The following is a 17802-nucleotide window of genomic DNA, read 5'->3' as shown; positions in this document are numbered from 1 at the left end:
GTAATTTACATGGCTAACACAGTGACTACAGTATAGTGTCCCTATAACTGTAATTTACATGGCTAACACAGTGACTACAGTATAGTGTCCCTATAACTGTAATTTACATGGCTAACACAGTGACTACAGTAGTGTCCCTATAACTGTGTCATTTACATGGCTAACACAGTGACTACAGTAGTGTCCCTATAACTGTGTAATTTACATGGCTAACACAGTGACTACAGTAGTGTCCCTATAACTGTGTAATTTACATGGCTAGCACAGAGTGACTACAGTATAGTGTCCCTATAACTGTGTAATTTACATGGCTAACACAGTGACTACAGTAGTGTCCCTATAACTGTGTAATTTACATGGCTAACACAGTGACTACAGTAGTGTCCCTATAACTGTGTAATTTACATGGCTAGCACAGAGTGACTACAGTATAGTGTCCCTATAACTGTGTCATTTACATGGCTAGCACAGAGTGACTACAGTATAGTGTCCCTATAACTGTGTCATTTACATGGCTAGCACAGAGTGACAACAGTATAGTGTCCCTATAACTGTGTCATTTACATGGCTAACACAGTGACTACAGTAGTGTCCCTATAACTGTATAATTTACATGGCTAACACAGTGACTACAGTAGTGTCCCTATAACTGTGTAATTTACATGGCTAGCACAGAGTGACTACAGTATAGTGTCCCTATAACTGTGTCATTTACATGGCTAGCACAGAGTGACTACAGTATAGTGTCCCTATAACTGTGTCATTTACATGGCTAGCACACAGTGACTACAGTAGTGTCCCTATAACTGTGTAATTTACATGGCTAACACAGTGACTACAGTAGTGTCCCTATAACTGTGTAATTTACATGGCTAGCACAGAGTGACTACAGTATAGTGTCCCTATAACTGTGTCATTTACATGGCTAGCACAGAGTGACTACAGTATAGTGTCCCTATAACTGTGTCATTTACATGGCTAACACAATGACTACAGTATAGTGTCCCTATAACTGTGTCATTTACATGGCTAACACAGTGACTACAGTAGTGTCCCTATAACTGTGTCATTTACATGGCTAGCACAGAGTGACTACAGTATAGTGTCCCTATAACTGTGTCATTTACATGGCTAACACAGTGACTACAGTAGTGTCCCTATAACTGTGTAATTTACATGGCTAACACAGTGACTACAGTAGTGTCCCTATAACTGTGTAATTTACATGGCTAACACAGTGACACAGTAGTGTCCCTATAACTGTGTAATTTACATGGCTAGCACAGAGTGACTACAGTATAGTGTCCCTATAACTGTGTCATTTACATGGCTAGCACAGAGTGACTACAGTATAGTGTCCCTATAACTGTGTCATTTACATGGCTAACACAGTGACTACAGTATAGTGTCCCTATAACTGTGTAATTTACATGGCTAACACAGTGACACAGTAGTGTCCCTATAACTGTGTAATTTACATGGCTAGCACAGAGTGACTACAGTATAGTGTCCCTATAACTGTGTCATTTACATGGCTAGCACAGAGTGACTACAGTATAGTGTCCCTATAACTGTGTCATTTACATGGCTAACACAGTGACTATAGTATAGTGTCCCTATAACTGTGTCATTTACATGGCTAGCACAGAGTGACTACAGTATAGTGTCCCTATAACTGTGTCATTTACATGGCTAGCACAGAGTGACTACAGTATAGTGTCCCTATAACTGTGTCATTTACATGGCTAGCACAGAGTGACTACAGTATAGTGTCCCTATAACTGTGTCATTTACATGGCTAACACAGTGACTACAGTAGTGTCCCTATAACTGTGTAATTTACATGGCTAGCACAGAGTGACTACAGTATAGTGTCCCTATAACTGTGTAATTTACATGGCTAACACAGTGACTACAGTAGTGTCCCTATAACTGTGTAATTTACATGGCTAACACAGTGACACAGTAGTGTCCCTATAACTGTGTAATTTACATGGCTAGCACAGAGTGACTACAGTATAGTGTCCCTATAACTGTGTCATTTACATGGCTAGCACAGAGTGACTACAGTATAGTGTCCCTATAACTGTGTCATTTACATGGCTAACACAGTGACTACAGTATAGTGTCCCTATAACTGTGTCATTTACATGGCTAGCACAGAGTGACAACAGTATAGTGTCCCTATAACTGTGTCATTTACATGGCTAACACAGTGACTACAGTAGTGTCCCTATAACTGTGTAATTTACATGGCTAACACAGTGACTACAGTAGTGTCCCTATAACTGTGTAATTTACATGGCTAGCACAGAGTGACTACAGTATAGTGTCCCTATAACTGTGTCATTTACATGGCTAGCACAGAGTGACTACAGTATAGTGTCCCTATAACTGTGTCATTTACATGGCTAGCACACAGTGACTACAGTAGTGTCCCTATAACTGTGTAATTTACATGGCTAACACAGTGACTACAGTAGTGTCCCTATAACTGTGTAATTTACATGGCTAGCACAGAGTGACTACAGTATAGTGTCCCTATAACTGTGTCATTTACATGGCTAGCACAGAGTGACTACAGTATAGTGTCCCTATAACTGTGTCATTTACATGGCTAACACAGTGACTACAGTATAGTGTCCCTATAACTGTGTCATTTACATGGCTAGCACAGAGTGACAACAGTATAGTGTCCCTATAACTGTGTCATTTACATGGCTAACACAGTGACTACAGTAGTGTCCCTATAACTGTGTAATTTACATGGCTAACACAGTGACTACAGTAGTGTCCCTATAACTGTGTAATTTACATGGCTAGCACAGTGACTACAGTATAGCTGCATATTGGCACACCATCTATTCTACTATAAAACTATGAGAACCTATTGCCAACGAACAAATCATTTTGCAGCTATTTAAAGTAAAAAAAAATAATAATAATCCTTACAATGTATTTTACACATGGTAATAATTTTATTGAACCAATATGCATAACTATTAACAGCAGATATTCAACATGTTAAATACAGTAACAAGGTTTTGGGTCAATCCAGGAAGTACCCTGACATTCCAATTACCTCCATCAATCCTTTTGAATGGTTTACTTCCTGAATTGAAATGGAATTGACCCCAACGCTGTAGAACAATGTACTGAATGCATTTAATCAGATGTACTATATAGTTGATGTCCTAACATTTAATTAAGCAAGATAATGTAATGTTCTCCTGGGTTGACCATAAACAAGGTAATGTAATGTGCCCTGGGTTGACCATAAACAAGATAATGTAATGTCCTCCTGGGTTGACCATAAACAAGATAATGTAATGTGCCCTGGGTTGACCATAAACAAGATAATGTAATGTTCTCCTGGGTTGACCATAAACAAGATAATGTAATGTGCCCTGGGTTGACCATAAACAAGATCATGTAATGTTCTCCTGGGTTGACAATAAACAAGATAATGTAATGTGCCCTGGGTTGACCATAAACAAGATAATGTAATGTGCCCTGGGTTGACCATAAACAAGATAATGTAATATGCCCTGGGTTGACCATAAACAAGATAATGTAATGTTCTCCTGGTTGACCATAAATGAGATAATGTAATGTTCTCCTGGTTGACCATAAATGAGATAATGTAATGTGCCCTGGGTTGACCATAAAATGGATAATGTAATGTGCCCTGGGTTGACCATAAACAAGATAATGTAATGTGCCCTGGGTTGACCATAAACAAGATAATGTAATGTTCTCCTGGTTGACCATAAATGAGATAATGTAATGTGCCCTGGGTTGACCATAAAATGGATAATGTAATGTGCCCTGGGTTGACCATAAACAAGGTAATGTGTCTGGGTTGGCAGCCCCCCTTGGGTTATGCCGTGACGGAGATCTTTGTGGGCTATACTCGGCCTTGTCTCAGGATGGTAAGTTGGTGGTTGAAGATATCCATCTAGTGGTGTGGGGGCTGTGCTTTGGCAAAGTGGGTGGGGTTATATCCTTCCTGTTTGGCCCTGTCCGGGGCTGTCCTCGGATGGGGCCACAGTGTCTCCTGACCCCTCCTGTCTCAGCCTCCAGTATTTATGCTGCAGTAGTTTATGTGTCAGGGGGCTAGGTTCAGTTTGTTATATATGGAGTACTTCTCCTGTCCTATCCGGTGTCCTGTGTGAATTTATGTATGCTCTCTCTAATTCTCTCTTTTTCTCTCTCTCGGAGGACCTGAGCCCTAGGACCATGCCTCAGGACTGCCTGACATGATGACTCCTTGCTGTCCCCAGTCCACCTGGCCGTGCTGCTGCTCCAGTTTCAACTTCCACCTGGCCGTGCTGCTGCTCCAGTTTCAACTGTTCTGCCTTATTATTATTGGAACATGCTGGTCATTTATGAACATTTGAACATCTTGGCCATGTTCTGTTATAATCTCCACCCGGCACAGCCAGAAGAGGACTGGCCACCCCACATAGCCTGGTTCCTCTCTAGGTTTCTTCCTAGATTTTGGCCTTTCTAGGGAGTTTTTCCTAGCCACCGTGCTTCTACACCTGCATTGCTTGCTGTTTGGGGTTTTAGGCTGGGTTTCTGTACAGCACTTTGAGATATCAGCTGATGTACGAAGGGCTATATAAATACATTTGATTTGATTTGATGTGCCCTGGTTTGACCATATTAATGCAGCAGATTATCAGTAGAAAATATACAATAGAACTGCTATCAGTCTCTGTCCCAACCGTACCCTATTCCCTATGTAGTGCACTGCCCATAGGACTCTGATCAAATGTAGTGCACCAAATAGGGAATAGGGGGCCATTCAGGGTTCCACATGGTACACATAATGCAGGCTATATAAGGGCGTGGCCAAACTGATCCGTGGAGAACGGAAACAGAATTAGAAGGGATTCATTTTGGTCCGTGCAGAGTGTGTCTGATTGGCCAACGTCTCCATCGACCAATCAAAAAGTTCATCTGAAACTTTTCTGTCCATGAAAATGGATGGGACGTTGACGGTACGACTCCCATTGGAAATCATGGCTACGTCATATAACGATATTTCTATAAAGGCTGAGTCTGGATATACTGTATACTGGGCCCTCTAGGATAGCTCACAGGCATCCTAGATAAACCAATATTCTCATACACCAGACTTACTGCAGGTCAAATATGTCAAATGCATGTTTAGTTTGCCTGGTATCTCTCCTTCATCAGATCCAGCAGCTATTATATTAAAATATCATTCAGTCTGTTTACGATCAGGGTACTATCAGAAATATCTTTCAGTCTGTTTACGATCAGGGTACTATCAGAAATATCATTCAGTCTGTTTACGATCAGGGAATTATCATAAATATCATTCAGTCTGTTTACGATCAGGGAACTATCATAAATATCATTCAGTCTGTTTACGATCAGGGAACTATCATAAATATCATTCAGTCTGTTTATGATCAGGGAACTATCATAAATATCATTCAGTCTGTTTACAATCGCAGGAACTATCATCAATATCATTCAGTCTGTTTACAATCGCAGGAACTATCATCAATATCATTCAGTCTGTTTACAATCAGGGAACTATCATAAATATAATTCAGTCTGTTTACGATCAGGGAACTATCATCAATATCATTCAGTCTGTTTACAATCGCAGGAACTATCATCAATATCATTCAGTCTGTTTACAATCGCAGGAACTATCATAAATATCATTCAGTCTGTTTACAATCAGGGAACTATCATCAATATCATTCAGTCTGTTTACGATCGCAGGAACTATCATAAATATCATTCAGTCTGTTTACGATCAGGGAACTATCATAAATATCATTCAGTCTGTTTACAATCGCAGGAACTATCATAAATATCATTCAGTCTGTTTACAATCGCAGGAACTATCATAAATATCATTCAGTCTGTTTACAATCGCAGGAACTATCATCAATATCATTCAGTCTGTTTACGATCGCAGGAACTATCATAAATATCATTCAGTCTGTTTACGATCAGGGAACTATCATAAATATCATTCAGTCTGTTTACAATCGCAGGAACTATCATCAATATCATTCAGTCTGTTTACAATCAGGGAACTATCATCAATATCATTCAGTCTGTTTACGATCGCAGGAACTATCATAAATATCATTCAGTCTGTTTACGATCAGGGAACTATCATAAATATCATTCAGTCTGTTTACAATCGCAGGAACTATCATAAATATCATTCAGTCTGTTTACAATCGCAGGAACTATCATAAATATCATTCAGTCTGTTTACAATCGCAGGAACTATCATCAATATCATTCAGTCTGTTTACGATCGCAGGAACTATCATAAATATCATTCAGTCTGTTTACGATCAGGGAACTATCATAAATATCATTCAGTCTGTTTACAATCGCAGGAACTATCATAAATATCATTCAGTCTGTTTACGATCAGGGAACTATCATAAATATCATTCAGTCTGTTTACAATCAGGGTACTATCATAAATATCATTCAGTCTGTTTACGATCAGGGAACTATCATAAATATCATTCAGTCTGTTTACGATCAGGGAACTATCATAAATATCATTCAGTTTGTTTACGATCAGGGAACTATCATAAATATCATTCAGTCTGTTTACGATCAGGGTACTATCATAAATATCATTCAGTCTGTTTACGATCAGGGAACTATCATAAATATCATTCAGTCTGTTTACGATCAGGGTACTATCATAAATATCATTCAGTCTGTTTACGATCAGGGTACTATCATAAATATCATTCAGTCTGTTTACAATCGCAGGAACTATCATCAATCACACAGTAAAACACCAGAGGAAGAAGAGGAATCATTACTGAGAGTAAAACAGAGCGATAAAACTGCAAAATGTTTTTAAGTCAAAAAGGTTCAACCCTGTAAGTTCATGGTGTCATAATAATGCACTGAAAAAAGATGTAAACGAAGAATTGCGGCACATCATGAATGAATGAATGGATAATGTATTGAAGTTAAGTTAGTTTCCTTGTTGTGCAGAAGACCGGTCTAGAAGAACGCTCAGCAGTGACAGACCTGACCTATGAACTTGCTGTACTCCTGTTTGATGCAGCTGTACACTGTGTTGTAGAAGTGCCTGTCTGTCGCCATGAGATCGGTGACAATCTCGGTGTGGTCCATTTTAGGCATGAGGTAAAGGGACACCTTGATCGAGAGGGAGGTAAGCAGCTCAGAGAACCTCTGGGAAGATTCCATCGGAACTATGATGTCACTCGTTCCGTGCAGCAAGCAGAAAGGTGGCAATCTGTTAGAACAGGGGAAAAAAACAGTATACAAAACATTAAGAACACCTGCTCTTCCCATGACATATACTGACCAGGTGGATCCAGGTGACCGCTATGATCCCTTATTGAAATCACTTGTTAAATCCACTTCAAATCAGTGTAGATGAAGGGGAGGAGACAGGTTAAATAAGGATTTTTTAAAGCCTTGAGACAATTGAGACATGGATTGTGTATGTGTGTCATTCAGAGGGTGACTGGGCAAGACAAAATATTTAAGTGCCTTTGAACAGGGTCTAGTCGTAGGTGCCAGTTTGTGTCAACAACTGCATCGCTGCTTGGTTTGTCACGCTCAACAGTATCCCGTGTGTATCAAGAAGGGTCCACCACCCACCCATTTCTTTGCAAATACCTCATTTACATAAGTATTCAGACCCTTTGCTATGGGACTCGAAATTGAGCTCAGATGCATCCTGTTTCCATTGATCATCCTTGAGTTGTTTCTCCACCTGTGGTAAATCCAATTGATTGGACATGATTTGGAAAGGCACATACCTGTCTATATAAGCTCCCACAGTTGACAGTGCATGTCAGAGAAAAAACCAAGCTATGAGGTCGAAGGAATTGTCCGTAGAGATCCGAGACAGGATTATTTCGAGGCACAGATCTGGGGAAGAGTAACAAAAAATGTCTGCAGCATTGAAGGTCCCCAAGAACACAGGGGCCTCCATCATTCTTAAATGGAAGAAGTTTAGAAACACCAAGACTCTTCCTAGAGCTGGCCACCCGGCAAAGTACAGAGAGGTCCTTGATGAAAACCTGCTCCAGAGCACTCAGGACCTCAGGCTGGGGGTGAAGGTTCACCTTCCAACAGCACAACAACCCCAAGCACACAGCCAAGACAATGCACGAGTGGCTTCGGGACAAGTCTCTGAATGTCCTTGTGTGCCCATCTTGAACCCGATCGAACATCTCTGCGTAGAGATCTGAAAATCGCTGTGCAGCAAAACGCTCCCCATCCAACCTGACAGAGCTTGAGAGGATCTGCAGAGAAGAATGGGAGAAACTCCCCTAATACAGGTGTGCCAAGCTTGTAGCGTCATTACCCAAGAAGACGCGATGCTGTAATCGATGTCAAACGTGCTTCAACAAAGTACTGAGTAAAGGGTCTGAATACTTATGGAAATGTAATATTTCACTTTTTTGTTTTTAACAAATTTAATCCATTTCAATCCATTTCTAAAAACCTGTTTTTGCTTTGTCATTATGGTGTATTGTGATGTCATTAGGGGGTATTGTGATGTCATTAGCGGGTATTGTGATGTCATTATGGTGTATTGTGATGTCATTAGGGGGTATTGTGATGTCATTAGGGGGTATTGTGATGTCATTATGGTGTATTGTGTGTAGACTGATGAGAGAAAATTAACAATTGAATCCATTTTAGAATAAGTCTATAACATAAAATGTGGGGGGGAAAAAATCAAGGGGTCTGAATACTTTCCGAATGCCCTGTAATCCTACACAGTACAGTACAGCACCACTGTATATAAGGCCACTCTGCAGAATGGGAGGAAGAACGAAAATAATGATTTCTAAAAAACAAATAAAGGTAGACTAAATGCTAGAAAGTCATATTTCCCCTTGCCGTTCCCCTAATAAGTCATATTTCCTCTTGCCGTTCCCCTAATAAGTCATATTTCCCCTTGCCGTTCCCCTAATAAGTCATATTTCCTCTTGCCGTTCCCCTAATAAGTCATATTCCTCTTTCCGTTCCCCTAATAGGTAATATTTCCATTCCCCAATTTGTTCTTCCACTGTGTATTTAAACACATCAAAGTATCATCAGAACCCAGACGAGATCGTATCAAATTTCAGTACAACACTGCAACACCCGCATACCTTTTCAGTTGCTCCTCGCTGAATTCCTTCAGTAGGTGTGTGGGTGAATAATAAGGAAAGTTCTCTAGTCCGTTCATGGCTTTGTGCATTGTAGAGACATACTCCACAGCTCTCATCTGTTCATGCTCATAGTGGTCCATTATGTTGTACACTCCACTTAAACCTGTACAGACAACAAAACACCATGTCAGAAACAAAAGTCACGGAACTTTAATTTATCTTAATTTATTTATATATATCTTCATTTAATTTTCTACGTTATAGAATAATAGTGAAGACATCAGAAGTATTAAATAACACATATGGAATCATGTAGTAACCAAAAAAAGTGTTAAACAAATCAAAATATATTTTATATAGCCATCCTTTGCCTTGATGACAGCTTTGAACACTCTTGGCATTCTCTCAACCAGCTTCACCTGGAATTCTCTCAAGCAGCTTCATGTTAAAAGTTCATTTGTGGATTTCTTTTCTTCCCTTGATGCGTTTGAGCCAAACAATCGTGCTGTGACAAGGTGTAACGATGTGCGTCGAGTCGGGATCAAGTTCAGGTGTAACGATGTGCGCCGAGTCGGGATCAAGTTCAGGGAGTGTTTTAATAAATAAACATAACACAAAACCGTGGATGGATGGCGGCTTTCACGTCAAAACTGGCAAGGCCGAAACACAGCATTTAACCATGGAAAGAGGTCTGGGAATATGGCTGAATATAAACAGTGTAGTTACAAGCAAAATGCCGGTAAAAGGACAAGGTGGAGTCGCAATTCAACGGCTCAGACATGAGATGTATGTGGCAGGGTCTACAGGAAATCAAGGACTACAAAAAGAAAACCAGCCACGTCACGGACACCGAAGTCTTGCTTCCAGACAAACTAAACACCTTCTTTGCCCGCTTTCAGGATAATACAGTGCCACCGTCGCGGCCCGCTAACTAGGACTGCGCCCCCCCCCCCCCCCTCCTTCTCCATGGCAGACGTGAGTAAGACATTTAAACGTGTTAACCCTCGTAAGGCTGCCGGCCCAGACAGCATCCCTAGCTGCTTCCTCGGAGAATGCGCAAACCAGCTGGCTGGTGTGTTTACGGACATATTCAATTGCTCTCTATCCCAGTCTGTTGTCCCCACATTCTTCAAGATTGCCACCATTGTTTCTGTTCCCAAGAAAGTTAAGATAACTGAACTAAATGACTACCACTCCATAGCACTCACTTCTGTCATCTTGAAGTGCTTTGAGAGACTAGTCAAGGATCATATCACCTCCACCTTACCGGCCACCCTAGTTTGCATACCGCCCCAACAGGTTCACAGACGACGCAATCGCCATCATACTGCACACTGCCCTGTTCCATCTGGACAAGAGGAATACCTATGTAAGAGTGCTGTTCATTGACTACAGCTCAGCATTCAACACCACAGAACCCTCCAAGCTCAACATCAAGCTGGAGGCCCTGGGTCTCAACCTCGCCATGTGAAATTGGGTCCTGGACTTTCTGACGGGCCGTCCTCAGGTGGTGAAGGTAGGAAACAACATCTCCACTTCGCTGTCCCTCAACACTGGGGCCACACAAGGGTGCGTGCTCAGCCCCCTCCTGTACTCCCTGTTCACCCACGGCTGCGTGGCCATGTACGCCTCCAACTCAATCATCAAGTTTGCAGACGACACAACAGTAGTGGGCTTGATTACCAAGGTGAAGCTGGTTGAGAGAAATGCCAAGAGTGTACAAAGCTGTCATCAAGGCAAAAGGGGGTGGCTACTTGGAAGAATCTCAAATATAAAATACATTTTGATTTGCTTTAACACATTCTTGTTTACTACATGATTCCATAGGTGTTATTTAATAGTTTTGATGTCTTCAATATTCTTCTATAATGTAGAAAATAGTCAATATAAAGAAAAACCCTTGAATGGGTCGGCGTGTCCAAACCCTTGAATGGGTCGGCGTGTCCAAACCCTTGAATGGGTCGGCGTGTCCAAACATTTGACTGGTACTGTGTGTGTATTATATATATATATATATATATATATCTATCTATAAACCACATATTGACCTGTATATATATATATACATAAAACAAACTTTATACATCCAATTAGGTCAATTGAGTGATTATATTGTATGTTTATAAAGATCTATAAACATGTTATAGACATATATGCCATGTTATAAACATATAAGTGTTAAGGGAATTTTTTTATCAATGATGACTAATTATTTATACATTTCAATCAGGATGTACTAATCAGAAATACTATTATGTTACTGTACATATATGAATTCTCTCTTGATCCCTATTCCAATTGTATATAATATAGTCAGGAGTTTAGAACAGTGCCTTGGTACAAATGAATGAACTATCTCCAGATGGCAGGGACGGACTATCTCTAGACTGTCTAGAATGCTATCTGCACTGATGAATTGACCTTGGCTACAGGCGAGGAGGGAAGGCTTGAGAACTATAGGGCCTCTCTACCGGTGTTATGAAGAGATAGATCATTTAGAAAACGCTGACGTCATTTTCAGTTTATAACCTGTGGAAAAATGTGTATATACCAGTACTCTCTTGAATTAAACGCTGTTACCTGACTTTTAAGACTGGTCTCGATCTATTTCATGCATAAATGATATACTTACAACTTATCACGAAATAGAGAGAGTGTGAATTTGGTTTTGGCTACAAAACATATAGGAATTTAGAATTCCTCTAACAATAAGCTATGCAATAAAACTCTATAAACCACATATTGACCTGTATCTATAAACCACATATTGACCTGTAACTATAAACCACATATTGACCTGTAACTCTATAAACCACATATTGACCTGTATCTATAAACCACATATTGACCTGTATCTATAAACCACATATTGACCTGTATCTATAAACCACATATTGACCTGTATCTATAAACCACATATTGACCTGTATCTATAAACCACATATTGACCTGTATCTATAAACCACATATTGACCTGTATCTATAAACCACATATTGACCTGTATCTATAAACCACATATTGACCTGTATCTATAAACCACATATTGACCTGTATCTATAAACCACATATTGACCTGTAACTATAAACCACATATTGACCTGTATCTATAAACCACATATTGACCTGTATCTATAAACCACATATTGACCTGTATCTATAAACCACATATTGACCTGTATCTATAAACCACATATTGACCTGTATCTATAAACCACATATTGACCTGTATCTATAAACCACATATTGACCTGTATCTATAAACCACATATTGACCTGTATCTATAAACCACATATTGACCTGTATCTATAAACCACATATTGACCTGTATCTATAAACCACATATTGACCTGTATCTATAAACCACATATTGACCTGTATCTATAAACCACATATTGACCTGTATCTATAAACCACATATTGACCTGTAACTATAAACCACATATTGACCTGTATCTATAAACCACATATTGACCTGTAACTCTATAAACCACATATTGACCTGTATCTATAAACCACATATTGACCTGTAACTATAAACCACATATTGACCTGTATCTATAAACCACATATTGACCTGTATCTATAAACCACATATTGACCTGTATCTATAAACCACATATTGACCTGTAACTATAAACCACATATTGACCTGTATCTATAAACCACATATTGACCTGTAACTATAAACCACATATTGACCTGTATCTATAAACCACATATTGACCTGTAACTATAAACCACATATTGACCTGTATCTATAAACCACATATTGACCTGTATCTATAAACCACATATTGACCTGTATCTATAAACCACATATTGACCTGTAACTATAAACCACATATTGACCTGTATCTATAAACCACATATTGACCTGTATCTATAAACCACATATTGACCTGTATCTATAAACCACATATTGACCTGTATCTATAAACCACATATTGACCTGTATCTATAAACCACATATTGACCTGTATCTATAAACCACATATTGACCTGTATCTATAAACCACATATTGACCTGTATCTATAAACCACATATTGACCTGTAACTCTATAAACCACATATTGACCTGTATCTATAAACCACATATTGACCTGTAACTCTATAAACCACATATTGACCTGTATCTATAAACCACATATTGACCTGTATCTATAAACCACATATTGACCTGTATCTATAAACCACATATTGACCTGTATCTATAAACCACATATTGACCTGTATCTATAAACCACATATTGACCTGTATCTATAAACCACATATTGACCTGTATCTATAAACCACATATTGACCTGTAACTATAAACCACATATTGACCTGTAACTCTATAAACCACATATTGACCTGTAACTCTATAAACCACATATTGACCTGTATCTATAAACCACATATTGACCTGTATCTATAAACCACATATTGACCTGTAACTATAAACCACATATTGACCTGTAACTCTATAAACCACATATTGACCTGTATCTATAAACCACATATTGACCTGTATCTATAAACCACATATTGACCTGTAACTCTATAAACCACATATTGACCTGTATCTATAAACCACATATTGACCTGTATCTATAAACCACATATTGACCTGTATCTATAAACCACATATTGACCTGTATCTATAAACCACATATTGACCTGTATCTATAAACCACATATTGACCTGTATCTATAAACCACATATTGACCTGTATCTATAAACCACATATTGACCTGTAACTCTATAAACCACATATTGACCTGTATCTATAAACCACATATTGACCTGTATCTATAAACCACATATTGACCTGTAACTCTATAAACCACATATTGACCTGTATCTATAAACCACATATTGACCTGTATCTATAAACCACATATTGACCTGTATCTATAAACCACATATTGACCTGTATCTATAAACCACATATTGACCTGTAACTCGATAAACCACATATTGACCTGTAACTATAAACCACATATTGACCTGTATCTATAAACCACATATTGACCTGCATCTATAAACCACATATTGACCTGTATCTATAAACCACGTATTGACTTGTATCTATAAACCACATATTGACCTGTATCTATAAACCACATATTGACCTGTATCTATAAACCACATATTGACCTGTATCTATAAACCACATATTGACCTGCATCTATAAACCACATATTGACCTGCATCTATAAACCACATATTGACCTGTATCTATAAACCACATATTGACCTGTAACTCCTCTGATTGCCATGGTGATCTCTGTCTGCTTCTTGGCTTCTATAAAGAGCTCGTCTCGTCCCTCGACCATGAACAGCACGGTTAGAGCTGCTAGGTGAGCCCCAGCGGAGTGGCCCATTAACACCATGTTATCCTGCACAGACAACGTAGTGGATATCAATACCTGTTAACTGTTTATTACCCACTTTACAAACTAAAAATTAACAGTTTATGAACGACTAACACAATGTTATCCTGCACAGACAACGTAGTGGAGTGAATAATCAACCAATGTGTTATAACAGCTTATTACACCTTTATAAACTATATACAGTGGAGCAAAAAAGTATTTAGTCAGCCACCAATTGTGCAAGTTCTCCCACTTAAAAAGATGAGAGAGGCCTGTAATTTTCATATGTACACTTCAACTATGACAGACAAAATGAGAAAAACAATCCAGAAAATCACATTGTAGGATTTTTAATGAATTTATTTGCAAATTATGGTGGAAAATAAGTATTTGGTCACCTACAAACAAGCAAGATTTCTGGCTCTCACAGACCTGTAACTTCTTCTTTAAGAGGCTCCTCTGTCCTCCACTTGTTACCTGATTAATGGCACCTGTTTGAACTTGTTATCAGTATAAAAGACACCTGTCCACAACCTCAAACAGTCACACTCCAAACTCCACTATGGCCAAGACCAAAGAGCTGTCAAAGGACACCAGAAACAAAATTGTAGACCTGCACCAGGCTGGGAAGACTGAATCTGCAATAGGTAAGCAGCTTGGTTTGAAGAAATCAACTGTGGGAGCAATTATTAGGAAATGGAAGACATACAAGACCACTGATAATCTCCCTCGATCTGGAGCTCCACGCAAGATCTCACCCATGGGGTCAAAATGATCACAAGAACGGTGAGCAAAAATCCCAGAACCACACGGGGGGACCTAGTGAATGACCTGCAGAGAGCTGGGACCAAAGTAACAAAGCCTACCATCAGTAACACACTACGCCGCCAGGGACTCAAATCCTGCAGTGCCAGACGTGTCCCCCTGCTTAAGCCAGTACAAGTCCAGGCCCGTCTGAAGTTTGCTAGAGAGCATTTGGATGATCCAGAAGAAGATTGGGAGAATGTCATATGGTCAGATGAAACCAAAATATAACTTTTTGGTAAAAACTCAACTCGTCGTGTTTGGAGGACAAAGACTGCTGAGTTGCATCCAAAGAACACCATACTGTGAAGCATGGGGGTGGAAACCATCATGCTTTGGGGCTGTTTTTCTGCAAAGGGACCAGGACGACTGATCCGTGTAAAGGAAAGAATGAATGGGGCCATGTATTGTGAGATTTTGAGTGAAAACCTCCTTCCATCAGCAAGGGCATTGAAGATGAAACGTGGCTGGGTCTTTCAGCATGACAATGATCCCAAACACACCACCCGGGCAACGAAGGAGTGGCTTCGTAAGGAGCATTTCAAGGTCCTGGAGTGGCCTAGCCAGTCTCCAGATCTCAACCCCATAGAAAATCTTTGGAGGGAGTTGAAAGTCTGTGTTGCCCAGCAACAGCCCCAAAACATCACAGCTCTAGAGGAGATCTGCATGGAGGAATGGGCCAAAATACCAGCAACAGTGTGTGAGAACCTTGTGAAGACTTACAGAAAAAGTTTGACCTCTGTCATTGCCAACAAAGGGTATATAACAAAGTATTGAGATAAACTTTTGTTATTGACCAAATACTTATTTTCCACCATATAAAATTGATTAAAAATCCTACAATGTGATTTTCTGGATTTTTTCTCTCATTTTGTCTGTCATAGTTGAAGTGTACCTATGATAAAAATTACTTGCACAATTGGTGGCTGACTAAATACTTCTTTGCCCCACTGTATTAACTTACAGGTTAGTGTTTATTAACCTTATAAAGGTTATTTTAACACTATATTGTCCTGTGAATAGACAACAGACACAGGAGGGTGTATATAAACATTGCATTTATGAATAATCTTCAGTTAAGGGCCTTATAAAAACGTAACATCCCATTGACATCAATACATTAAAGTGAAAACGCCGAATAAATAAGTTTGAATAGACCTCTGTGATACACACCAACGTGCTACACTGTAATTGTGAAACGTGAATTCATCTACTTGTTTGCATCGCTTACTTTGTCAAAGTTGAACTTATGGCCGTTCTCCCTCGCCCAAACGAGACAGTCGGCGATATCTTGAACCATACACAAAACATTACCCTGGAAAGAAGATTAAAGTCAAATTCAATGTGTACGCTCGCTCACTGAATATGACAGCGACTTTAAATTGTTTTGTCTTGTTTCAGCTCTATTGTTATGGTCGTGGAGGGAGTCTTACCTTTGGGTAGGTGCAATAGTCCGGACAGATCACCGTTGCGCTGAGCTCCTTAGCCATCTGCATGGCCAGTAGACAGTATATGGACCTCTCCCCTGAACCCCAGCCTCCCCCGTATATAAACACTACCACGGGCACCTGCTCACTGCCTGGCTGGGCCACTGTGGGAGAATAGTACAAGTCCAGCCGGTTGCTACGACGACCAAACGTGATGCCCTTAAGAAAGACGAGAGGAGGAGGAAGAAGAAGAAGCAGTGACGCTTTCACATTCAGTTATGATGAGGTACAGGAGCTCACCACAGTCAGCTCCTATTATCACCACAGTCAGCTCCTATTATCACCACAGTCAGCTCCTATTATCACCACAGTCAGCTCCTATTATCACCACAGTCAGCTCTGCATAATCAGAAAAGAAACGACTATAATCATCCTCTACCACTATTCGTAGAGAAAATATTTATTGAAAACTTTATTATAAACTCAGCAAAAAAAGAAACGTCCCTTTTTCAGGTCCCTGTCTTTCAAAGATAATTAGTAAAAATCAGTGTTCTGCCATGGCCAACGAAGAGCCCAGATCTCAATCACATTAAGCACGCCTGGGAACTGTTGGATTGGAGGGTGAGAGCTAGGGCCATTCCCCCCAGAAATGTCTCGGAACTTGCAGGTGCCTTGGTGGAAGAGTGGGGTAACATCTCCCAACAAGACCTGGCAAATCTGGTGCAGTCCATGAGGAGGAGATGCACTGCAGTATTTAATGCAGCTGGTGGCCACACCAGATACTGACTGTTACTTTTGATTTTGACCCCCCTTTGTTCAGGGACACATTATTCTATTTCTGTTAGTCACATGTCTGTGGAACTTGTTCAGTTTATGTCTCAGTTGTTGAATCTTGTTATGTTCATACAAATATTTACACATGTTAAGTTTGCTGAAAATAAACGCAGTTGACAGTTGAGAGGAGGTTTCTTTTTTTGCTGAGTTTGTAATACCAGAGAATCTTTTATTTTGTACTTTACCCCTTTTTCTCCCCAATTTCGTG

At 39.6% G+C, this 17802-nt stretch overlaps 1 protein-coding gene across 1 annotated transcript in view; it reads right to left on the bottom strand.

Annotated features, from left to right (window-relative positions):
* Positions 1-2956: 2956 nt before the first annotated feature.
* The window catches only part of LOC109875037 (probable isoprenylcysteine alpha-carbonyl methylesterase ICME), a 27483-nt gene continuing 12637 nt past the window's right edge, over positions 2957-17802 (bottom strand). Inside the window, exons 5-9 of the mRNA XM_020467182.2 lie at positions 16767-16979; positions 16565-16648; positions 14412-14553; positions 9168-9330; positions 2957-7288 (exon numbers count right to left, since the gene is read on the bottom strand). Of these exons, the coding sequence (XP_020322771.1) occupies positions 7045-7288; positions 9168-9330; positions 14412-14553; positions 16565-16648; positions 16767-16979 (846 nt within the window). The 3' untranslated portion in view covers positions 2957-7044. The remainder of the gene's footprint in view (positions 7289-9167; positions 9331-14411; positions 14554-16564; positions 16649-16766; positions 16980-17802) is intronic.

This window comes from Oncorhynchus kisutch, linkage group LG3, assembly GCF_002021735.2.
Source record: "Oncorhynchus kisutch isolate 150728-3 linkage group LG3, Okis_V2, whole genome shotgun sequence".
NCBI lineage: Eukaryota > Metazoa > Chordata > Actinopteri > Salmoniformes > Salmonidae > Oncorhynchus > Oncorhynchus kisutch.
This window is presented reverse-complemented; position numbering and strand designations above follow the sequence as displayed.